The following is a 25,655-nucleotide window of genomic DNA, read 5'->3' on the forward strand; positions in this document are numbered from 1 at the left end:
AATGCAAAATGCTTGTTTCTCCCTCTCTGCCTGGAAAACAGTACCAAACTAGCAATTAACAGGTAACAAATGTGGTTGTTAACTTCTGCAGTCATTAAAAAAACAGGCAAAATAATTTTTGTTGTTTTTATTTCATGAAACTTAGTGATTTTGTTTGAGGAGAAATTTCAAAGAATCTTGAGGAAAATGGGATTTAAGAGGAACATTTTTTGGACGTGATGTCAACTAATCATTTTCATAATAAAACACATTTAGATTATCAAGAGATGTTATGTCGCAAACTTCATGAATGAATTTCCTCTTGTGCTTCAGTCTCGTCCAACTTCGTGGGTCTCTGTGGGTCTGTCGATGCGGTAGACGAACTCTGCAGGCATGAAGTAGCCCAAGTACTCCACACTGTCGGGTGTGGTGTCGATGTAGTAGTGGCCACCCTCTCCATGATGGCTGAAGCAGTGGGTGTGCTCCACGCGCAGGTCAAGACCCTGAAGCAACAGCAATCAGAGGAACAGACACTTTACAAAACAGTTGAGTTTGTAAATGCACTTCTGATCACCACAAACTTATCTTGTTTCATCTGTGGCGCCGTTGAGACCTGGTATTAACATCTGTCCTGAGAGATCTGATCACAAGTGGACATTGGTGAGTAAGTGTGTTCACATCTGACATTAAATTGTGTCTTGAATGTGTCTCCTGTGTCCACTTGTGATTGGATCTCACTTCTATGCTTCATACTGTATCTAAATATGAATTTGTGTTTCGAATCAAATTATCCTGATTTAACCCAGTCTTTCATTTTACAACTGAGTCTAATATAAAGGTAAATGTGTTTTTGTGTGTTTGTCGGCGGAGCGACTGTGCCACAAAAACGGATTTTACCACTTAAAGAAAAGCATCACTCATTATGTAATTTAATGTAATTGTGTTGGTAGTGGTACATTAACTTTTTAATGTACCACTACCAACACAATTAAATAAAATAAAATAAAATAAAATAAAATAATTATTGATGTATATTTGTAAAGGGAAATCTTGTACCTATATAGAACATTATTCAATAAAAAAAACAAAACATAATTAATCATCAGTATGCAGTGTCCTAACTACATCTCTAACGTTTATAACAAACCAAACCGTTTAAAAAACTGTAGAAAATTGAGCAAATCATGGTTATTTAAAAAATACGGACCACTACAGCACAATGTTATGGGTGAGCGAGCTACCTGTGGCAAGATGGCCGCCATGTGCGGACGTTCGACTCCGTTGGCCGAGACATCTAGCCATTATATATATATATATATCTATGGTTCACACAGCCAAACAAATATGACCACATGCCTCCCATATCACCTCCTAAAGTGATCGGATCTCTAGTCAGACCACTTGTGTTCAGCTCAGTAGGATGTTAACACCAGGTCTGTCACTGTTGTGCGACACTCTTTTCTTTACTCACCGGATCCCTGGAAACGAGCACCGACTGGCAGATGAGCGGAGCGCTGACCTCAAAGTGCTTGAGCCAGTTGTTGACCTCATCGTTGGTGTTGAGGGGGCAGACTGAGAACTCTCTCGGCTAGGCCAACACAAGTAGATTAGTCGACACACGTAACTGACAGTCCTACGTTTTCTGTGTCACATCCGTGGTTTACCATGATGTGGATTTTCGCTTTCCCTTTCTGGATGATGAAGGTTCCTCCGAGCGCCATGCATTTATCAGGGTAGTGTCCCTCAAGAGTGTTCCTCAAGGCTGTCACGAGACTGTGGACTCCTGTTCTCTTCTTCGCCCGCACCTCTATGACCTGTGGAGGCACACGGGTGGCAATGGCACAGCAGGTCAGTGTGACACGGTCCTTTTGTTAATGTTTATCTTTCAAACATCAGGAGCATAGGACCAGTGATGACAGGGCTTAAGTTCATGCATTAAAACTTGGTTATTAACTCCTAGATAATGGTTTTTAAGTTCATGTATAACCAGAAAGTTCATTATTGGCGGAAAAAAACAAAGTGAATAATGACCATGCATTTTTGAAGGAATTGCAGTGCAAGCACCATCGTTCCTTCTCCGAGGCAAGGAGCTGCAGAGCTAGTTTACCAGGATGCGAGTGAATACCTTTCCAGGCTGCCCCTCACATGCGTAGAGATTACCCAGCAGTCCAAAGTTGCAGTCGGAGAATTTGTCACTGTATTTTTCCTGCAGACACTGGCCGTCAGCGGGGTTGATGGAGGAGTAGTAACTGCTGTTCACTGCTGGCCTCCCCTCCGCTTCTGTAAGAACTGCAGGCACCAGCTGAGGGAAAGAGAGTATTTGAAAAACTGGTTGCAATGACATTGTGATGGCTCGCTGCTGGGAAATCCACGTTTGTTTTTAGCTTCATGAAACACCTTCACCACCGATGTATTTTAGGTGAATTAACCTCTGCGTTCATTCCAACGATCCTGGAGGGAGCCGCCGCTGCACCGAGGATGAACGCTCCCGGCAGCTCCAGCTCTTTAGATATAGTGTTCATGTTGTATTCCTGGAAGGGGGACAAACACAGCAGGTCGGGTGACTACAGCTCTTTTCACGTTATCACCATGTAGTTTGTGCATACACTGCCCTTTTTGTGACAGAAGAAGCTACCTTGTGCTTTTGAACCAAGGGAACCAGGTATGGCACACCGCCCACATCAGTGATTCGAGGATTTCCGCACAGGCCTTTAATATGAGGAGAGAGGATGTCAAGAGAAATCTTGAAAGTAACAGCGAACTCCGCTACTTCTAAAAGAGCCAACAAATCTTTCTTAATTCAGCGACATTCTTGTTTTTTACTTGTGCCTAATTGTATATTTCTCATCAATAATTATTTTTATCCCAACGTTGTTAGAAACCTCTAAAAACTATGGACAGCTGCTCTCCGTCTGTGTGAAGGGTATCTGTCCCTGACAAATAAATCCGCTTTGATAAATAAACATGACGCACATCTGCGAGGCCTAATGTTACGCAAATAAATATTCTTTGCTTAGTCAGTGTGTCAATTAGGACTGCACGATAATCGGAAAACATGCGATAAGGTTATTATATTGCGATGATGCTATGACTTAAAAATTTAAATAAATAAATATAGATAAATAAATATAAACAGTCCAAATTAAGATTTAAACTTGAGTAGTCAGAGACAATAGCTGAGTCTGAGAAAGAGCGACAGAGACACATGCAAACAGAGAGAGACAGAGAGAGAGAGAGAGAGAGAGCGAGAGAGAGAGAGAGAGAGAGCAGCTGAGTCAATGTGTGTTCTGTTACTTTTCCAGGCGGTTCTTAATTCTCTGTTATCTTCTTATTCCTTTCCGACTCTGACTATAGTAAATTTATTATTGGCCAAATATATTGATATGCAGAGCGTGAATGCATGGCACATCTCTTCTATGTGTATATCGCGCATGTTGATATCGCGATGACGATAAATGTTTGATATATCGTGCAGCCCTAGTTTCAATATAAAGTCTGAAAAGCAATGTAACAACAACTCAAAGTTCATGCCTCACAAAGTATCAAACAGAAGCAAACTAAATGCACATGTGAGGCGTTCACTAGAGGCTTTTCACATCTGTCAAATCTAGTTTGTTGTGCAGACCGTTGTTTATTAAATAAGTGTTGTAGAAGCATTAGTAGAAGTAGAGTTTGGACTTTAATAGACACATTTCAACACATGAAACATAAACCATAAATACTCCTGTACATACGTGTCAGATTCACAGAGGCAGTTTATGAAGTTTATTTATTCTGTTCCTCTGCAAGTTTGTTTTTGCTGGAAACTCTGAGCATTTTGTAGTAACAGGTGGAACAGAACAGCTGGATGGGTTTACAAAGCAGCAACAGGAGGTGGGGGGGCTACAGACAGTGCTCTGAGACATGGATGAAACTGGGTTCATAGTAGAAGTAGTAGGAGTAGTAGTAGTAGTAGTAGTAGTAGTAGTAGTAGTAGTAGTAGTAGTAGGGGTGTGTTCTTACCTTTGACAGGGAAGTGGAATGGCTCGTTGGTGAGATCTGGACACTCCACAACACTCACCAGTACTTCGGCAAAGTTCTCCTCCAGTCCTGCCTGCAGTACTGTAACCAGCAGAAAACACATGACCCCATTTTTAATGAACACCCTGTTCTAACCCCGGACCGCTGCCTGTGTGTGTGTGTGTGTGTGTGTGTGTGTGTGTGTGTTTGATCTGAGCTCTTACCAACACGCAGCTCCTCTAGATGTGGAGCGTGCAGCTGGACCCTCTCAGTTCTGCGGATTTCTGCCATGACTCCAGTTGTTGGTGAGTCTCCTCAGACTGTAACGCTGCAGTAGAGGAGGCGGGGGGTCACTGACACAGCGGCTCCCGCTACAGTGTGGTTTAACTACAACCAAAGAGTGAAAACACTGGCAAGATAATCCCTATCCTATATCGTCTATGAATTGAGTTAACTCCCTTCATTTTAATAAACATATTCTGTTAATTTTTTAAAATTGTAATAACTTATAAGGCCAGTACAAACAATTTATCTTTTCTTTGTATGTTTTATAGGCTATATTTATATATTTTTTATAGAAATGTAAATGTTCTAATTTATTTAAACAATCCATCCGCAAAGCTATTTTTAAAGTGTATTTTGTGCAGACAAGATAATTACTAGTGCTCACAAATCAAAACTTGTGCTAACAAGATAAGCAACAAATTTGCAATATATATATATAACTTGATTCCATTGTTTATCAAGCCGTTGAGTTCAGGGCGTATTCCTGAGCTCTCATGAAACGGTCTTCATCAGTGGATGAATATGTCACGTTCATTGGTTTAATCAGAGAAAATTATTTGTATGGAATCGGTGAAGTCGAAAGCGGAAGTAGAAAAGAGTGAACCCTCATGTTTCTATCTGTCACTTCTGCCATTTTCTCTTCCCTGATTGGTCATATGCCGAGTCACGTGGGTAAAATCACTTCCTGGTTCTCCTGTACACACATGGGTTTACTCCACAATGAAAGGAGTGCGCAAAACTCTGGAGTTCTCTCAGTCGGTGGGTTTGGTAGAAGCTCCATCGCCGGAGTCTGGCCACCTTGCAGTGGAAACGTCCCCTCCAGACTATGTGAATGAGATCTCTCGATATCTGGCGGTACAGAGCACACAGGATCAAGTATCTGAAGCAGAAAGGTAAGGATGTCCCTCCCATGAGGAATCAGCTCCTGGGCTCCTGTAGCATCCTGCATTGTGACTATGTCTGTGTCTCCTCAGTGACTCAGGAGACAGCCTGTTCATAACTCAGAAACCTGCGTCTGAGGCTGAGAGTGCAATAAGTAAGCGGCCCAACAGCCCGAGATCAGTGCCAGCATCCATCAGACAGCTCGAGGAAGAAGACTCCTCATCATCATCCTCCTCCTCCGATGGAAAGTCCAAAACTGTCAATAGGAAGCGTGGGACGAGGAGAAAGACAATCAAGCTGCCACAGTACATTTTCCCTTTCCTCTCGGAGAAGAGGCACAGAGCTCTGTTATCTGTGCAGCACAACACAGCCCTTCATGTAAGCACTGCCTCCATATGCTTTTGATACCTGTTGTAATAAATCCTGTTAGTTAGCGCTGAACGCTTTTATTTTAATTTTTTTACAGTATAATGCGATGGGAGGCTTCTTTAAATGTGTCAAAGAACTGCAGCGGGGTCGTCATGGAGGAGATGGTCTGCCCTCATCCTTACGGACAGTTGACGAGGAAGGGGGGAGCATATCCCCGCTGTCAGTGTAAGTCTAGCAATAATCAGGCATATGTAGAGTTGCATGTGTGGTAGAAGTGTGATTTTTAAAGCAGCTTAAATGCATGAACACTACCAGATACACACTCTTATCTCCTAAGACTGAGATCTTTGCAGCAAAATCAGTCTCCTTCTTTGCCTTTTAAAATGATTGATGCCAGCGAACAGTTACACATAATTAATGTAAGGCTTAAAAATATTTGTCAAATTTGGTTCCTATTAATGACTGATGAGGGAGTTTGCCGTTTTAAAGCTGTGAACAGTCCACAAGAAGATCTCATTGGAGCTCAAAGTGTGGATATAAATCTTCATATTTAACCTGGCTTTTCATTGTATTTATAAAAGGCAATAAGTTCTTCTTATTCATTATTTTTGTGCCTACATGCTGTTGTGAGCCAGTAGCCAGAGACAATATTTTTCTCTGGTTGTCTGTCTGTTCCTTTCTTGTGAACACAATATCTAATGAACACCTCGAGGGCACTATTTAAAATTTTGTACAAGAATGAGGTAATTACATTTGGGTCCAAAGCTTAAGGTCGCTGTGATCTCTCAAGCTGTTATTTCAAAGAATCTTTTCAAATTTGACACAAATTAACACCACTGTGATGGAGGCATACAACCACAGGGTGGCAAATCTAGTTTAAAAGGTTTTACTCCCTCTTATCCTTTATTTTGGTCTAATTTATGTTCTAAACTGAATTCAATGTTGCTATTCATGCAAATAAAACGTGCTTTACTCATTGTATTATAGGGACGAGGAAGAAGGGTCAGAGAGTGTGGACTGCAAAGTGGTGGTAAGATTCCTGTTAACACAAATAAAGAATAGATTTCAAATCGCTTTAGCAGTGTGAACTAATTTAGCATTTGTCATCTTACAGGAAAAGAAACGTTTTGTTTTTGTGCCATCAAAAACAAAGCGCTCACAACCTAAGAAAGCTCCGGTGACGAGAGGCAGCAACGTGAATCATCATGAGAGGAACGCAAGTAAAGGTCAAAAAGCTTCACAAGGAAGACAAAAGACAATGCGACATCAGAAACCGGCCAAAGCGTTGATATCAATGAGTACAGGGTTTTTGTCACATACAGAGGACTCTGATGGTGAAGGTCCTTCCCAAAGCATTCTGGCCCATAGTGACACGCCAACAAGAAAGAGATGTCTTACCAGAGGAAAAGAGAAACATAGTCAAGGGAAAGAAAGTGAAAAGGAGGTGTGTGATGATAGCGATGCTACGTATTGTGATCCATTTGAGCTACAGGGAAGTCCAAGACTCCAAGATACAGTGAAGGACAGAGAAGCGTCCCTAAATGTAACAGAGCCCCCAGCTGATGATTTTGTAACAGATGATCTCTCCCAGATGGAGGCAGGAGAGACTCCCAGCCCCACGGAGGATAATCGAGCAGAGCCTCCGGCGACGCAGACCTGTGACGAGCTCGAGAACTTATCACATGATGATGTCATAGAGAGAGAGGAGGAGAGACACATTCTGGTGTCTCAGCCATCACTCACACAGAACGTTGTGAATGGTGGCGAGGAGGAGAAGAAGAAAGGGAAAAGCGGTGTTCAGGATGAAGAGCAGTTAAAGGCAAGCGTTGTTTCAGAGCCACTAACGGATGATGGTGAGATATGCACAAACAATAAAAAAGGGAAAGAAGAAAAGATTGTAAATGCGGAAGAACATGGAGAAGCGTTGAATATGACTTCCGATCTACCTCTGACGTCAGGGAGACAATTCGAGAAAACAGGAGATTGTTTGGAAAATATAGAATCTACTCTACAAAAATTGGAACCCATTTTGGAAAAGAAAAGACAAAAGCATGGAAAGAAGCGACCCTCAGCTGATCAGGAGGACACAGAAGTTGGAGCCAAAGATGATGCAGATTCAAGCTTGTCTAATGATGTAACTACTGAAACAAGTACAGTGAAGAAGAAGAAGAAGAAGAAGAAAAAGATAAAGGAGAAGAAGAAGGAAAGCATCTCTGAAGGGGTCGATATTTCTTGCATTTCTGAGGTTGATGATGCAGATCATTCCCAGAAAACGAAGGAGGGCTCAGACGACAGAGCTCCTGAGACTGTGATGAAGAAAAAGAAGAAGAAGAGGGAAAGCACCGCTGAGGGCATAGATATTTCTTGCACTTTTAACCAAAATAAAAAAGTTGATGATGCAGATCATTCCCACAAAACAAAGGAAGGCTCTGAGGAGACAGATAATGAACCTGTGACAAAGAAAAAGAAGAAGAAGAAGAGGGAAAGCACCTTAGAGGATGTCGATGTTTATTGCACTCCTGACAAAAAAGTAAAGGTTGATGATGCAGATCATTCCCAGAAAACAAAGGAAGGCTCAGACGACAGAGCTCCTGAGTCTGTGAGGAAGAAAAAGAAGAAGAAGAGGGAAACCCCCACTCAGGGCGTAGATATTTCTTGCACTTTTAACCAAAATGAAAAAGTTGATGTAGATCATTCCCACAAAATAAAGGAAGGCTCTGATGAGAGAGATGCTGAACCTGTGACAAAAAAGAAGAAGAAGACGAAGAAGAGGGAAAGCACCGCAGAGGATGTCGATGTTTATTGCACTCCTAACAAAAAAGAAAAGGTTGATGATGCAGATCATTCCCAGAAAACAAAGGAAGGCTCTGATGACAGAGATGCTGAATCTGTGACAAAGAAAAAGAAGAAGAAGAGTGAAATACTTAGTAGAGCTGTCTCAGAGGACGCTGTGGCACAAAGCCATGATTCAGTGTCTGTGCGGAAAAAGAAGAGGACCTCTTCCTTCCTCGTTGCTGATGCAGAGGAAAAAGAGGCTCAGACGCACGAGGAACAAAGCTTGCCTCGTTCAAACTCTGCAGCCGCAAAAAAGCCTGGTGTCAGCGCTGGTGCTCCAGAGACTGAATCAGCAGAAACGGCTGGAAATGTGGAGGAATCGAATAATGGGGCCAGGAAGAAGAAAAAGAAGAGAAAGGTGTCAGAGGTGGAGGATAGTGTGGAGAAATATCGTGAGCAGGATATTGAAGAGCCGAATGAAATGTGCGAGAGTTCTTTGCCTGATCCCACTGAGACGAGGGTTAAGAGAAAAAAGAAATCGAAGACAAATGAAAGTGAGCTGGTGACCGCCGAGGAAAGATTAGAAAGTGCGAACGAAGCGGGGTATTCTCAAACTGATGAGGCTCTGGTTTTAAGAAAGAAGAAGTGTAAAAAGCGCAAATCTGTGCCGGACCATGTGATACAAGAGAGTCCGACACCTGCCACTGACAGTGTGGTATCAGGAGGAGCTCCAGTGAAAACCTGCAGCTCAGATTCACTCAAGAAGAAGGGCAAACCGACGACCGCTCACTCAGCCGGAAAGGAGAGTAGTGGTCACAGCGCTGAAGAGTCTTGTGACGTCTCTGCCAAAACCAGCAAGGAAACATGGAACATGGCTCACCATGTCTCCCAGTCTGCACAGACTCCTGGAGTCCTAGCTGAGGCGGGGAGAGTCAAGAAAACTAAGAAAAACAATCGGGCAAAGACAAAACTTTATGATCCAAGTGAGGACTTCTACACAGATCAGTAGTTTGATCAGGAGACTTATTCTCATCGCACACAAAACCTCTTTTGTATCTTTCACAGGAAGCTCTGTGTTTTTTAATTGAATGTGGACAAATATGTAAATGAGGCTATTAAGTGGTGACGTTTTCACAGGGACGTTTTTTAAATGTATTTGTTTTCTATCAAAGCGTTTTGCGAACGCTCCTTTCAACCTTTTTTGAGTTGAGATTAACTTTACTCTCTGTTGAGAAACTACTGAGAAATGTTTATTCTGGAAAAAAGAGAAACGCCTTTTATTTTCCCACATTAAATGTTCAAATTAGTAGGACCTCTGCACAATGCAGGATTGTATATGTTTACATATTGAGAAATATATTTTTGAAAAGACAAAATGCCTTTTTTTGCTAAATTTAAATATATAATATGATGAGAACTCACACACAGTAACGGATTATATACCTCCTACATATTGAGAAATGGATATTTGGGGGAAAATACACATTGTCTTCTATTTTATTTATATCTAAATATATTGAGGTCTCCTACACAATACAGGATTATGAACGTACTGAGAAATGTATGTCTTGGAAAGAAGAAAAAACTTTTATTTTCATACATCTAAATAAACAATATGATTACTCCTGCACAATACAACATTATGTATTTGTACACATTGAGAAATGTATATTTTGAAAGAAAGAAAAGCATTTTATTTTCCTACATTTAAATATACAATATGATGAGGACTCCTGCATAGTACAGGATTATGTGCGTGTACATTTTAAAACAAATCATTTTTGAAAAAGACATGTTGCCTCTTATCATCCTTTGATATTGCATTTATATGGCATTTCAGTTTTGTTTTGAAGGTACTAACCGGAAGTGGCGAGTCCAGTCATCTATAGCTTCACTTACTGAAAATCCTCTCCGGTATGGAACTCATAATAAAAAATACTTTATTTTGGAAGACGGGGCCGGAAGTATGTAGTTGATATCTTGGTAAACAGGTTAACAACGAGAGCTGGTCCGGAGTCTCGGTTCTTACGGTTCTTTATGGTTCTTGACGGTTCACGCGCTCAGTGGAAGATGCGGAGTCCGACTCAGCGCGTTTCACGCACGGTGTCTGAGCACGGCGAGCCAGAGGGCACGTTACGTAAGCGCGCAGCCGCCACAGCAGGCATTTAAACCGTGAGTGTGCGAAGCTGCCACGACTGAAAGTTTTCCTCCAGCGGGAGCGGCAGCACCTCCACCTCCAGCCCGCACTCTTCGTCTCCTCTCTCATCTCTCACCTTCCTCTTCGTCACCATGTCCTCCCGCAACAACGGTGCGCGCTTCGACGAGGCCCGGAGGGTGGCGATATTCGGCGGAACGCACGGCAACGAGATGTCCGGCGTGACGCTCGTGAACCTGTGGGTGAAGAACGGCGCCGAGATCCAGAGGAAGATGGTGGAAGCCAAACCCTTCATCACCAACCCGCGGGCCGTGGAGAAATGCACCCGGTACGTGGACACGGACCTGAACCGAGCCTTCACCCCGGAGAACCTCAGGTAAACACCCGCGGGACACGGGGCCGCCGTGGCCACCACCACTGCTGCTGCTGTTCTTCTTGTTATCATACATGTTGAATGTAAAGTTTATCATGGGAAAGCTCCATCAGACATTGAAATACAGACTGACGTTGGATTTCACTGATTTGTGTTGGAGAAGAAGAGACACACCAGTGTAACGTGTCCACACATTGTGTGATATCGTGTTGTTGTTGTTGTTGATCCTGCCTGTTGTCATACACGCTGAGTGGAAGCTCCACCAAGCCTGCTGTCATTAGATTTCACTGATCTGGGGTCTGAGAGGCAGGGGATATGAGACTGTACATTGTGTGCCGTTGTGTTGTTTTTACTATTGTTGTCGACGCTGCGTGTGGTCATACACACTGAAAGGAATCTCTCTAATGGAACAGCTCCATCAAATAGACTCACATTGTATTTGTGTTGGAGGAGAAGAGACACACCAGTTTGACGTTTCTACACGTTGTGTGATGTTTTTTGTTTTTGTTTTGTTTTGTTCCTGCCTGGTGTCATACATGCTGAATGGAAGCTCTGTCACACGGACTGTCATTATATTTCCCACATCTCACTCAGGAATAACACACATTGTGTTGTTGTTGATGTACATTTGGTTATTATGACCTTTGGGGTCCATTCAAGGTGGCACGACTTGGATCCATAAAGATCTACCGTCGTGGAAATGTAATCACGGCCATTAAATAACATTACTGACACGATTGCTCGCGTGTGAGATGTGTGATACAAACGAACATCACAGTGTGTGTTGAGGACATCTGGTCCCACATGAGACGTTGAACGACAGGCGACCACACAGATGGGATTCACTGGTGACATCTATTGCAGAGGAATAGTGAATGGGACCACTCCAGTCTTCATGTCTCTCAGCAGAGCAGCGTCCATGCCCCTGTTATTGTCCCACAGTCAGAGGACAGTGTGCGTGTTTACCATCAGCCATGTCCTCTCAGCCCCCCACCCCTTACCCCGCACCTCCCAGCCAATCAGAGCCCAGCAGAGCGCCCCCCCCCCCCCCCCCCGCAGACTCCAGCTGACTGTCAGCCAGCGGGAAAAACGTGAGTGGAACGTGACCGAGCTGCAAGTGATTTAAGGCGATTGCTTTTTTTTTTTTTTAACTGTCCTGTCCCTTCGCTTTGGTGTGCGCTATAGTGGACATGAAGTCTTACGCAAAGGATGGCTCATATAGACCAGGCAGTGTGCAGGAACCACACACACACACACACACACACACACACACACACACACACACACACACACACACACACACGCGCGCAGCAGCCTATAATGTGGGTGGATAAAAACACGACCAATCAATCATTACTTCATAACATTCCCAAGGTTATTATCGTGTGTGCGCGCGGGGGGGGGTGCATGCACTGTTTACTATAGTTTTATTAACATGTTTTAGTCTAATTGATTCTCATGTTTTGGGTATATATTGTAGTGTGGACCTTAGGTAGTTTAGTACATTTTCTTTTCCAGTTTTAAACGCTAAGAGTAACATCAGTTTGCTAAATATTTGTATTTTGTTAAATATTAAAGTACCAAACTGTACTGTATTTTAGTTTAGTTAGCACCAACTTGACCAATTACTTAGTCATTGTAATGTATTAAAACATCAACATCCGGAATGGCACTCAGTAGATCGAATAGCTCCCCACGGGCAGTCCCCAAGTGAAACCACATGTTAATTCTGTATAGAGCTAGATTTACATTTGGATCTGAACTGTGCTGCACACGTCATAAATATCAATCCCCTAAACATGTATGATTTTTAAAACCATGAATTATCTCAGAAAAATCAATTAAAAGTAGAACGCCCTAAGAAAATGTCTTGATCTGCAACAAAATGAAGGGTTCTTCCTTCAGCCATCACTCACCCCTCCACAAACCTTCACGGAACTCGATTGAGTAGTTTTGGTGTTGTTCTGCTAACAAACAAATGCAGATAACAAGGTACAAATATGATCTGTTTACTTAATAGGATATCCTTTAAATATCAGAGTACCAAACTCTACTGTAGTATGACATTTACCAATTACATCACTTTTTAATGTAAATATATAAACTATAACAGTTAAGTTACAATGATAAAATCATGACAGGAGCAAGTCTCCATAATAATTTTAACAACAGTAATGACTAATTTAAGTATACTTTGACTGGAGTACTTTTTATTGCGCAGTGATGATATCATTTCACTTAATAACAACAACAATGATACTAATAATAGATTCTTTATACAGCACCTTTCAAAGAAGATCAGGGAATAAAATAAAACAGAAATATAACAATAACACTCAGCATAAAAACAATTACAATAAAATAACAAAACAGACATGTGTAGCAAAAAATTATATTCTAGAATTAGAAAAAGGCTTTTTTAAGAACCTTGAATACTTTTTGCCCCACTGGTGAGTATAAAATGAAACAACAGTAACTGTACTTAATAATATTATAACAGGAATTCTTGTGATAGATTCAGTATTTCAAAGAAGTGACTATAAGCTGAAAGTACTGTTACATCCTCATCGTGAAAACGTTCAGTGTTTTTTTTATATCTTCTTGGCACTCCTCGGTTTATATGAACTGCTTGGCCTTTCTGAAGGCAACATATAAGAAGATTAACAACTTGCAGATGCTTTCTTAAAACAGCCCACAGTGTCACTTCCTTCAGCTCAAATGCGTTCACTCTATCAGCTGTAGCTCACACTGCGCTTGTGTGCTGATGTCCAGACGATACCAGATATTTGCTGAAAACGGGGTTAAAGGGCAAATGTGAGGGAGGCGAGACAATGTGCACAGCAGAGGTGGCTGTTATGCAGTAGCTTGGAGAACGTCCTAGACTGGTGGTTATGTTCAAATGCTTTGAAAAGAGCTCGGAGGAAAAAAGGGGGCAGCTCTCATTCTCTTTTCAAATTGACTGTCTGGTGGGGGAAAAAAATGGGGTTTACTGTGGGGGACAAAACAAAAGTCCTCAAAGATCCCTCAGTTCACACATGGCCTGGAGAAGTGGATTAAATTTCTTCTGAACACTCACAAAGGGAGGCCACTGTTCTGCTGAATCCTGCCTTTGTGTTCCTGCAAAGACTCAACGGTGATACTCTACATAAACAAGTTAAACCATATACATTCACCACAGTGACTGTGTTAACTTGTAGGTTGTTGATTACAGAGGTTTTTTTCCGCTGTGGTTAACGGAGGCGAAAGTGTTACTGGGCACGTAGGATGAATAGACATCTTTGTGTTGAATCATTAACATGCTTCACAGCTTTCATCATCATTGTTCCTTCAGCTGGATTGTCTGATAAGAGGTGAACGTGCTCACGCCTGACTGCTTTCTAATGAGAGTGTGTGCGTGTGTGTGTGTGTGCATGCATGTGTGTGTCATGCAGTGCCCCCGGAGGAGGTGATTTGCCCTACGAGGTGCAGAGAGCCCAGGAGATCAACAGGATATTTGGACCCAAAGGAAGCCCGGAGGCCTACGATGTCATCTTTGACCTCCACAACACAACCTCCAACATGGGCTGCACCCTGATCCTGGAAAGCTCCAAAGACCACTTCATTCTGCAGATGATGAACTACATCAAGGTGACAGCACTAAGGAGCACGCTGGGATTTAGTTTTTTAAGAGTACACCTGTGTGCTGCAGGTATTCAGGGCGGAACACCTGGAATATTAGCTGTCCTGAAAACAACCCTGATGTAAACAGATACTGTCCGTCAAGAGACTTAAGTCTTTTCAATAGCATCTGTGTAAGAAAGTGACCGAAAGTTTCCTCTTTCTGGTTTCTGAGTCAAAGCAAGCTCAAGCCCCTGGAGAGCTTCAGTCAAGCTGTGTAAATAGTGGAATGATCTGTTTAGTGTTTCACAAGCTCTGCTGAAGAGTCAGCCATCCAATTACTCCAGAGGGATGCCTGTATCTTTGGTTCTTTCCACTTTAACCACTAATCCCCCTTATTAACTTTACTTACTTTTGTTTTACAACTGCAGAAGTGTTGAGGGCCTCCTTACAGATGGTATATAAACTTATTTCTCTATGTATATAATTTTTATTCCAATGACAACCAGAAAGGCCCTCAGAGACCTAATTTCCTTAAAAAGGACAATGTTAAAGGGATAGCTCAAAGAAAACGGAAAAATTCACTCGTTATCTACTCCCCACTATGCCATTGGAGGGGAGGGTGAAGTGTTTGAGTCCACAAACCACATTTGGCATCTCAGGGGTAAACAGGGTTGTAGCCAGATCCAATACAATTGAAGTAAACAGGGCCCCTTCTTCAGGAAAAAAAACAACATGCCTCCATACTGCTCGTGTTGTGTTGTCTAAATGACCGCAAGCATCGACATTCATATTTGACCCGAATCAGCGTCATTTACACCAAGTTGTAAGCCTAAATGTCTCTCATAGCCTAACAGCACACACTCTAGCCCATGGGAACACCCAGGCTGCGTGTTCACATCGCTACGTCCACTAGCATCACCACGTCGGGTGGTGGACTTCGTTGGTGTGAATGAACTTGTCTCGATGGGAATATAAATGTCTGGGCTTGCAGACACACACCACACTAGCAGTATAGAGGCATGTCGTGTTTTTTTCTGTTGTTTTATTACGTCTGAAGAAGAGGTCACCGAGGCTGACACACAGCTGACCCCTGAGACTCCTGAAGTTTTTTTGGGACTCATACACTTAACCCATCCCTCCTTGGCATAGTGGTGAAGAGATAATGAGTGAGTTTTTATTTTTTGTTGAACTATCCCTTTAAAGGAAGTGATAACCCATACCATATCATTCTGCTAAGTTTCGCGGTAATTGGCTCAATTGTTTCTGTGTTGTCTTGCTTAGAAATAAACAAATGCACAGAGGGGAAAACATAGGCAACAAAAGGCAAACAGAGCAACACCAGAAAGCAAAAGAGGAGCCGAACGCTGCAGCTTCTCTGTTTCTGTGAGCACCGGAGCACAGACACACAAACTGCTTCTCAGATACAACATGATAGAAGTTTCACTTCATTAAACTCAGTGTGTCATTACCAAAGTCGGTTGTTGAATGACTTATAACTTAGCCGTGGGCCCATATAATGAACTGGACTTTGAGTTCTCTCACTCACTTACTATAATAATAGTAGATAATCAGTCCTCTGTTCAGACACTCAAACGTCAATGATTTAAAGGCTTGTGTCATGGCGAGGCATGTCCTTGTCTTAAGGCAAAATTCTGTGAAAAACATCTTAACTGAACCATGTACAGGTTACAGTTTTTATGACAAAGTGTCACCCGCTAAATGACCGAGACCTGATTCAGAGTCCGTCAGTGTTTGCTGCAGAACATGTTTTTGTGCATCAAGATGTATTTTCTGGTTTTCCGCTGGCAGCTCAGAGAGTCCAACACTTGATTCATGCACACGCCAACCATGTTTGTTTATCATCTGTGTCATAATGGTTCACAAAGTTAGCTGTTGCAGATTAAATTTTCCATTCTGTCGAGCAGATCGTTAGAGCAGTCACTCACACGCGGGTCTGCTCAGGTCAGCTGGCTGGTGTGCAGCATGTGACTGTCTTGAAGCTTCTTCTTTTTTAACCTTTTATCTGCAGCTGAGATCTTGTGCTTTTGTTTGTTTTGATTTTCCAGAAAGCCATCGCTCCAGCGAGTTGTCTTGTTCTGCTGAATGAACATCCTCTTCTAAAGTATTCCACTTCACGCTCTGTGGCCAAGCACCCTGTTGGTGAGTCGCTCAAGTCAAGCCAAATCTCTGTGGGGAAGATGTGGTGAGGGTGAAAGAGGGCAAAGAAGGGGGAGGGGGAACGACTGGGACACAGTAAAAAGTTCAGACAAAATGTCTTTAGACTCGAGTTTAGTTCCTACCAATGAGTGAGTACCAGGTCAAAAACTTTTTAGGATATTTGAATATCCTAATATTCAATTATCAATAAATAGCTGCTAGTTGAATTAAGTAGATTAAGAAACAAGACATTTCCATATACTTTTTCATCTTTATAGTGGTTTAGCTTCTTGTCTTTGCATCTTTATGTACTTGTTTCATGTTCTTTATACATTAATAATAAAGGTTAATAATATATTATAAGCCAAACTCCTATCACCTTCTGACTCTGGTGTGTGTCTAAAGTTGGGCAATATGTCATGTATTATTTTTCACATTTTGGACGATGATAGTATTATGTCACAGTATTACTTAATTCTCAAGTTTGGTGAGGAGAAGCCTTTCCTGTCCTGTGATATCTTATCATCTCTTACTTGTCCTGTATGGTACGTCAGTGGTAACCGATGCTTGGAGTAACACCAGGCTACACTGGCACTGGTTGTCCACACTGGCTTTGGCCCGGGTGTAGTTTGCCTCCTTATATTCACCGACATGATGTTTTTTAAGTGGTGGAACAGGTTACCTGTGTTTCCACCTTTTGCCATCACGGCACAGTGACAAAATGTGTGAGCGACAAGGTAACACAAACTCAGTGCAGCTTATTTAAACTGCATTAGGCTTGAGACAGGTTCGGGAAAAAAACTGGAAAGACGACTGTTCAGGTCAGGCTCTGTTAGTTTTCTCTCAGGCTTTGATGGGTTCAGCCAGAAAAATGCGACCGAGCCACTTTCTTTTGCAAAGTACTTTAGTTTGCTCTGTGTAGGATGATTCTCTTTAATCTTAAGTGGCTAATTTTGATGCAACTTCCCCAGGCTTTAATAGATAGAGATTGAATAGATAGATCAGTTGGGCTTCTCGATTTTTCTATACCTCTTGCATGAAAGCAGCAGCTGGAGTAGTGATTATGTTTTACTTTTTAATTTTGTATTGTTTTGTAATCAGAACTCAACAGAGCATTTGAATAATCAGATTCAGGGGCCTTTGCCTCCCCTGATCCCCCCCATTTGCATCACCTGTGGCCAATGAACAACATACTTAAAATGTTCCTTAAAAGCATCCTTCCAGTTGTTGTAGATTATAATTCCACATGTTTAAATAATGTGTTCCCTGATTGTTCCTTTCCAGGTCTGGAGGTGGGTCCTCAGCCTCAAGGTGTATTGAGGAGTAACATCTTTGAAGCTATGAGGGTGATACTGAAACATGCCCTGGACTTCATCGAACTGTTTAATGAAGGTAGGATAGACCCACCACTGCAGCTTTAACCACATCTGAACATTCAGTACATGGCATTTAACTGATTTTTAAGGATTAATGCAAAAGCAGATAAAACTGAAGCACACTAAATAGGAAAGTTTCTCTAGAACTTTGACTGGAAGATGACAGATCTTATGTTTTATAATGTTGTTATGTAATGCAAAATGAGCTGTTTACACTCAGTGAGCCTGCATGTCAAGAAACATTTTGTGACTAAATGTCCATGGCCGCTTGCCTGACTCATCAGATGCATGTACGCTCAGGTGCCTGTGGCTCATCATCATGCCAGCGCTCGGCTTCAACTTTTCCCTGAGGCCGGGAACAGCGTTTGCAATGTTTAGGTGCAAGGTAGCGTTTCCTTCCTCTTTTTACGTCAACAGGCATGTGTGTGCCAAGTGTGAGCTGCGGCCTGTTGGTTTCCCCTCACCGGCCTGCTGCTGAATGGCCTGCTTGTTGGGAGTTGGTCAGTTTCCATGTCGTTAGAGTCTGGCTGCCTGTTTGTTGTAATCTTCTGTCGTTGGGCCACACTGGTGCGGATGAAAGCTTTGGCATGGCAATGAATCAGGTGTTCCTGGGTTCTAAAGCTGAGCGGCGTGAAGAAACAACTCATTTAGCAGACGGAGAACAACTTATTGAGAAGAATCATATGGATGAGTGGGGAAACTGTGGTGACTATTGGAGCATTAGTGCTTTTTACTCTATGCTGCCACTTGCATCTCAATACAACTCAATGGTTGAACACTTACAAGCTTATTTGAGCCTCTATTTAATAAATGCCCGAACTCTGCCAAACGCCTACTGCACTTCCTGTGAAAGTTCTGGAGTTTGAATTAGGTCACTTTGAAAGCGTCGCACTTCTTGTTCCACGAACATTACCAGAGTATGAATAATTAGTTTAAACAAATGATTATAGATGTATCAGTTTATAATCTACTAGCTGATTAACTTAGAGACATATATGCACAAATAAGTATGAGTAAGAAGAGGCAGACACTTCACAGCAGCAACTTTATGAATCATTTTAATATCCTCAATATTTGTTCAACATAATATAAAATGTATTTATATTTTCATAAAATAGTTATTATTACATTATATAAATTTGTCATTATTTAAATATAAAAATCACAATTAGTGTCTTCCTTTATATTTCATACTCTTCTTTTACTATGTGCAATTTATTATGTTTATAATTTCTATGATATAGTGATGCCGCATATAAAATATATAAACAATCAACATGTCACTAAAACTACTCAGTTTTTTGCTATTTACAGTATCTGGTGATGAACTGTATACACATATTATTATAATAAGATGTATTGTGGATCCATTTGAACATTTTACTGATTTCAAGACACATCCTGCACTTTACTGTCTTTGTACTCTCAGTTTCTTCTTGCGTCTGTTCTTGTTGTGTATGTCACATCACTGGAGGAATACAATGTTGTCTATACTAAGTGCTGTATAAGGAGAGAATCACAGCAACTTCTACCTTGAATATTGGGCCTTGAAATTATCTCTTCAACGTGCACATTTGCATAATCACAATTAGTTGCTGAATGCTCCTTCCGTCTCTTGGCTTCTGTGGAGGAGCAGGCGAATCAGTATACAGCAGCTGACATAATTCTGACATGAAACGGAGTCTCATGAATAAATTTGTTGAGTTACTCGTCCTTTGTTCAGTGTTATTTTATTAAAACTAATTCCATGGCATTTTCTTTAATATGTATTATTTTATACCTAAAATAACATTCAGTCTTCTAACTCAGATCAACTCAGTAATCACATAATCCCAAAAACACTAGCCAAGCACACAAATACAATGTCATGTCATATATTCAGCATTATCCTTATGTACACAATTTTGTAGGATACGTACAATATTGGAAATGTGTATTTTTTTTAGGAATGGAGTTCCCTCCCTGCACGGTGGAAGTTTTCCGGGTCTTAGAGAGGATCGACTACCCCAGAGATGCCAATGGGAACATCATTGCCATGGTGCACCCCAATCTGCAGGTAAAAACCAGTCAAATCTGATTCATACCAGCCTTGTCTGTCTCAGACATATATCTGATCTGCTGAGCCTGTTTATATGAGTCACATCTTTAGCGGACAATATTTATATGTATTTTTGTTTGTTTATGCAACTTACTCAAGTTAAAGGTTCAGTGTTTAGAATTTAGTGACATCTAGTGGTGAAGTTGCATGTTGCAGCTGAATGCCCCTCACCTCACCCTCCCCTTCCAAACATGAGAGAGAACCAGTGGTAACCTTTAGTTGTCATAAAAACTCAAAAGGTGCTTTGTTTGGGCTACTGTGCAAAATATGTCAGCCTCCGTAGAGAGGACCCGCTCTAGATGTAAATATAGAATATTTAAATAAAAAGGGCCCATTCTAGGGTGAAGAAAACAACATCTCACCAATTTAGATGAAACACACTCATGAAAACATCGCTAGGTTTATTTCCCGGAGTGGGATCAATAAAGTTTATCTCATCTTATCTTGATTTCATTTTTATTTGCTAGGAAAAACTTTTTTATATTTCTATAGTCACTCTCTCTTAGTTTTTAAAAACACATATATATATATATATAAAGTTTACTATGCTTGCTTGCTGTTTTTTCAGGACGGTGACTGGGAGCCGCTGAACGCCGGTGACCCGATGTTCCAAACGTTTGACGGGAAGACCATCCACTACCAGGGCTCCGGCACCGTCTATCCCACTTTTATTAACGAAGCAGCCTATTATGAAAAACAACAGGCCTTCGTGACCACCAGACGAGAAACCTTGGTATCGAGTGCCACCAGAAAAGCATGAAAACTGCTGTCTGTGCTCGTGAACACATGTGGTAGCCATGGCAACAAACTGTGTGTAGATTTTGCACTTTGTTCTGTTAGCAACTGACAGACTTTTCCTCACTTAATGACTAGATGCCAACGTTTACGCACTGATTTCATTTCTTCATGCATTTACTATCATAAAAAACAATTTACTATGCAAAGAGAACCTGTGGAGGCTTTGCAAAGAGTCACTGTGAACGTCTTCGATCTGAAGACTGGTGTATTGTTGTGGTTAGTGTTTATGATACGGTTCTTATTTCAGAATATATTTACATTACATCAGCTACGTTTTGTATGATATTAAAGACCAGGTCTAATCACTGATGAATTATGAATCTTTACACAACACTTTAAGTTTCCTACTACTGCTCAGGAAGGCCAACAAGGATCATAACCTGCAACCTTTGACCCCAAACTGTCGTTGTTTGTCTTCTTCTGAAAATATATTTGTAACATCTGTCGGAGGGTGTTTGTGGCCTTTGATACTACCTACCTGTAACTCTAGTGGTTGCATCTGTGGTGCTGTCCTATCACTGCCTTAATGGAGATTTCTGAGAAAATTGCACAACAAATTAAGAGTGGAATTTGTAGATTATTCGTGTTGGATAACAAAAATATACTTTTGATAAGAAACGGTACATGTCCTGTTCCTCTATACAAAATGGGATGCAGTTTTAAAAGTGTTTTATAGTAATATATTTGTGTGTAATTTGATATACTTGTACTGTATATTTGTTTTAAGTGATCTTTAGACTCGTTGAATCGTGGTATGCATATGTACTTTCTAATGTCTTAACGTCATTGTTGTCTCAAAGTGTGTCGCTGTTGTCTTAACGGTAATTCATTTTCATCAGCAATATTTTTTTGGTAGCACAATTTATATGATTAGTCCACCTCACTGTCCTTGAAATCCTGTGGAAAATGATCCGATCAATAAATATAGTACTGTGCTATACTTTGTGTGTTTGTGGATGGAGACTTCATACAGGGATCGTTTTTGTCGTGTAGGGGACCACCAGTGGCCACAAGAGGGCAGCACACAACCTATGATCAACATTTTCCAGTTGTGACTCACTTCTGCACAATTACCTGTAGAAGAAGATCACTAACTTGTTCATACCTTGGGGAGAATGTCTGTGTAGAAACTCATTATGGAGTCGTGAGGTAGACTATTAAGAAGAAATTTGGTATCCTGCCTTCAATGCAGTTTCTGTCTGTACAGGGGGCGGCTGTGGCTCTGCAGGCGGAAAAGGTCGATAGTTCGATCCCCACCACCTATAGTCTACATTCAAAATGTCTTTGGGTTAGATACTGATCTGCAAATTGTTGTGCCAACAGTGTTTGAATGGTGTGTAGTAAAAAAAACAATGCATATATGTCAATGTGTCTGAATGGCTGATAGCGACTTGAACTGTCAAGTACATTGAGTGGTTGATAAGACTGGAAAAGCACTGTATGAATACAGTCCATGAAAATACATATTACACTGACCATCCCAACCAAACCTTGTTCCAATTTGTTATATTTTTAGCATTGTTCTGTTTCTTCTTTGGTACAAAATGTACTGTAGACACTATGCACACTGCGTTGTGTTTAATGTCCTGACATGTGTTCAGTATGTCGCTGTGCCGTGTTTATAGAAGACACACAGAAGTGCTAACATGGCGAGTCCTGTTTCAGGGCATGATTGCTGCAGAGATTTTGGTCATGTCTGGTTGCTTTTCATTTGCACCAACTGAATTAAATACATGTGTGATTAAATAGAAGTGAAGGAGGCTGGGAGTTGTGGTGCATAAGATATCACATAGCAGATACATTCAGCAGAAGAATGCATGTCCTGGTGCTCTCTTTTACCTTAATGGAGACATATTTGATCTGTGATTTTTCAAAAGCACTTTGGCAGTGAGATGTGCAACATTTCCCTGCTCACGCCATTACCTTTAAACCAAAGACAGCACTGAGCTAAGAGGCTTCTAAAACCTGATATGAAACGTAATTACGAACATCTTTCCGCTTCTTGAGTCATCTTTCTGCATTCCACGAGCCAACTGCACCGACACCTGCCGTCTATACAGTTCCTGCTGTTTCATGTGAGGCTCATGAGGAGTAATTCAGTTTCATGTCTACAGGCTGGCCGTAGCCCCTGTCATCTTTTCATTACAGTAACCAAATCAGGGCTCTCAGACAAGAGCAGATCAATGATTCCCTTTGGCTACTGGAAGCTTTTAAGAGAACAATCTGTCAGTGCTGGGCGAGGATCCAAGCGTCCATCTCTGCCTCCACCCTCCTTTCTCTGTCTCTAGTGAAAACTTTGCCTTCTGCATTACAACTCTTCTTTAATGGAAGTCCACAGCTTGGCTGCTCACCAGGTTTTTACCTGTATTCCGCTGTGTGGATCCTGCAGAGATTAAGCTGATCAGGGTTTAGGTTTACTGCTTTAAGTAAGACGGGCGTGCCGGAGATAATATTTAATGAAAATAACCTTTTTTTTTTTCAAGGGAAGATGTAAATTTCCATTGCTGAATTGACTAATATTGAATTACTTAGAACAAACTAAGTGCTTTTTTTTCTGTGCCTCAAATCAAATGAGTGGCAAAAGCTGAGAAATAGGGACATTTATCAGCAATTATTTGTTCCCACAGTGATGAAAGAGTCTCCGTCAAACCCAGCAAGAGAATGAGGATGTCGGCATTTACTGTTAATTATGACGTGGCCACTTCGGCTGCACACATGCATTTAGAATGCAGTGACGTGGTGTGGTGTGTGGTGATTGTTTCCTTTGCTGAGGCCTGATGGCAGGTTCTCTCTCTCTCTCTCTCTCTCTCTCTCTCTCTCTCTAACCACCGAAACAACCAGCTGAAGGAACAGTGGTACAGCTTCTGGCCTCCTTCCACAGTGCAGACCTATTTTGCAATGATGAAAGTTGGCGAATCACTATAGCACAAAAGAAATCTGTTTAACCTAATACAGGAATCACCCAATCCATCACTGGATATCATATTTACATCAAATGTGTCATCAAACGGTTGTGTACTCAAAGTTCTCAAGTGATACCAAGCTACATAATACAGCAGGTTACCACTATTAAAATCACATGACATGATGAAGGGATTTAAGTACAAGGGGAACCTGATGGTGTTTATTGTGGTAAACGCTGTCATCGACTGCTTCCACTTCACTACTGCTTGTTGCATTCAGATGCTGTCGGAGTTTTAAAATTAACATTTTTAAATAAGAGATATCCTGTAACGTAATTGTTTATGTTTGAACGGAGAGGTTAAGGTTTATAACCAAGTCGTATTTCCTAGTTATGTGCATAATAAGTAGGCAGTGTTATTGTGGGAACTGTTGGTTTGTGAAGAGTTTATTATTTTTATTAGTAGTATTATTATTATCAGGGCTGAGATTGTATAGTAAGCTATTCAGACACTGATCTGTTTCCTGCCTGAGCTTTGCTGCAATGAACAATTCAGTGTTTCAAATTTATGACAAGTTTATTCAAATATAGTTTTTGCAAATGTGACAGCTCCTTCAGCAATGTGTTTTTTTCCCCGGCCAAACTCAAACGCACCTGCTATAAGGTGTGTGTCGCACTTGTCCGAGCTGCACTCAAAGGCAGCACGTGTCGACACAGGAAGTCTGGAAACTTTTCAAAGTAGTTTTACGTGCATTACACGCACGTCTCACCGCGCACACGCACACGCCAGCTGACAGCTTGAGTGGGAGGAAAAAGATGGCCACACAGAGTTAGTATCTTCAGCCTGTTTCCCCTGGACACAGATACAGAGTCGCGGAGGTAAGAACATCCAGCTTCCTCCTCCGGAAAACGTCCCCTCAGCGCACCGCGGCTGACTCCCAGCCCGCAGTTAACACCCAGACATGTGGGAACAGGAGGAATTCGCCAAACACTGGAAGAATGAATTCCCCGACGGAGAAGTGCCTCGCATGGACCTGAAGTCTGTTGAGGACATCGAGTCGGAGCTGGAGGCGTGTAAGTCCAACCTGAAGCGGCTGCAGAAGGCTCTGGCGGAGGAGAAATTCAAGGTGATCTACCTGCAGACCACCGTGTCCCAGCAGAGGAGAAGCGAGGTGCAGAGGTACCAGGGCAAAGATGAAAACTCCAACTCGTTTGTCCTCCACAGCCCGGGGGATGTCAGGAAGCCGCTGCGGCGGGACGACGAGGGCGACGGGGGCGTGAAGCTCCAGGCTGCAGGTAACACCGCGGGGATCTATGGACCCTTCGGCCACGAGCGGAGCAGGTTCATTGGCAAGAAGGGCAAGCCCGTCCCCATCCCGGTCCCGCCGCAGAGAGCCAGCAAGGGCCCCACGGCCCCTGGGCCCCCGCCGAATGACAACGAGGAGAGCAGCGACAAGGAGTTCGAGGACGCGGAGCTGAATGAGAATTTCGTGAGGAATAACTTGTTGGCACCTAAGATCGTTCACAGGGACGGCCAGGGCTCCCACCGGGACCCCCGGCGGCTAGTCCGCCTCAGCAGGGACCTCGACTCCGGCGACGAAGGCAAGATGTCCCCGTCCCTCCCGCACATTCAGCGCAGAGCCTCCCTGGGCTCCGGATGCAGCACCCCGGACAGGAGGAGCGATGGATACCTCAGCTCCGACCATGACGACTCTTCTTCTGGAGGTAATGTCAACACCATTCATTCTACACATTAAATGGTTAAGTCACGTTCTGTAATACACAGTGGGGGATATAGAATATCCTCTAAATCAAGGGCCATAAAGGGGCCACGATTTACACAGAGGGGCCAATGACATCTCCAACATCCATGCACTGTTCCTGATTCAGTAGATGCATATTTACGT

At 42.1% G+C, this 25,655-nt stretch overlaps 4 protein-coding genes across 4 annotated transcripts in view; 3 read left to right on the forward strand and 1 right to left on the reverse strand.

The window, feature by feature from the left end:
• Nucleotides 1–112: 112 nt before the first annotated feature.
• c15h11orf54 (chromosome 15 C11orf54 homolog) lies at nucleotides 113–4,362 on the reverse strand. Its single transcript, XM_062405424.1, has 8 exons — nucleotides 4,203–4,362; nucleotides 3,982–4,080; nucleotides 2,615–2,688; nucleotides 2,409–2,510; nucleotides 2,105–2,281; nucleotides 1,644–1,793; nucleotides 1,451–1,567; nucleotides 113–482 (listed from the first exon to the last, which is right to left on the reverse strand). The coding sequence occupies exons 1-8, from the start codon at nucleotides 4,267–4,269 to the stop codon at nucleotides 309–311; spliced, it is 960 nt and encodes a 319-aa protein (XP_062261408.1). The 5' UTR covers nucleotides 4,270–4,362; the 3' UTR covers nucleotides 113–308.
• A 600-nt stretch (nucleotides 4,363–4,962) lies between these two features.
• pho (phoenix) lies at nucleotides 4,963–10,100 on the forward strand. Its single transcript, XM_062405425.1, has 5 exons — nucleotides 4,963–5,156; nucleotides 5,238–5,523; nucleotides 5,612–5,739; nucleotides 6,502–6,544; nucleotides 6,629–10,100. The coding sequence occupies exons 1-5, from the start codon at nucleotides 4,984–4,986 to the stop codon at nucleotides 9,296–9,298; spliced, it is 3,300 nt and encodes a 1,099-aa protein (XP_062261409.1). The 5' UTR covers nucleotides 4,963–4,983; the 3' UTR covers nucleotides 9,299–10,100.
• Nucleotides 10,101–10,337: 237 nt separating this feature from the next.
• aspa (aspartoacylase) lies at nucleotides 10,338–21,784 on the forward strand. The gene is made up of 6 exons (XM_062405426.1): nucleotides 10,338–10,820; nucleotides 14,249–14,444; nucleotides 16,484–16,577; nucleotides 17,859–17,966; nucleotides 19,897–20,006; nucleotides 20,617–21,784. The coding sequence occupies exons 1-6, from the start codon at nucleotides 10,579–10,581 to the stop codon at nucleotides 20,806–20,808; spliced, it is 942 nt and encodes a 313-aa protein (XP_062261410.1). The 5' UTR covers nucleotides 10,338–10,578; the 3' UTR covers nucleotides 20,809–21,784.
• Nucleotides 21,785–24,388: 2,604 nt separating this feature from the next.
• abr (ABR activator of RhoGEF and GTPase) overlaps nucleotides 24,389–25,655 on the forward strand; it is a 122,755-nt gene continuing 121,488 nt past the window's right edge. Inside the window, exon 1 of the mRNA XM_062406059.1 lies at nucleotides 24,389–25,473. Within this exon, the coding sequence (XP_062262043.1) occupies nucleotides 24,711–25,473 (763 nt within the window). The 5' untranslated portion in view covers nucleotides 24,389–24,710. The remainder of the gene's footprint in view (nucleotides 25,474–25,655) is intronic.

This window comes from Platichthys flesus, chromosome 15 (assembly GCF_949316205.1).
Source record: "Platichthys flesus chromosome 15, fPlaFle2.1, whole genome shotgun sequence".
In the NCBI taxonomy this organism is placed as follows: Eukaryota; Metazoa; Chordata; class Actinopteri; order Pleuronectiformes; family Pleuronectidae; genus Platichthys; species Platichthys flesus.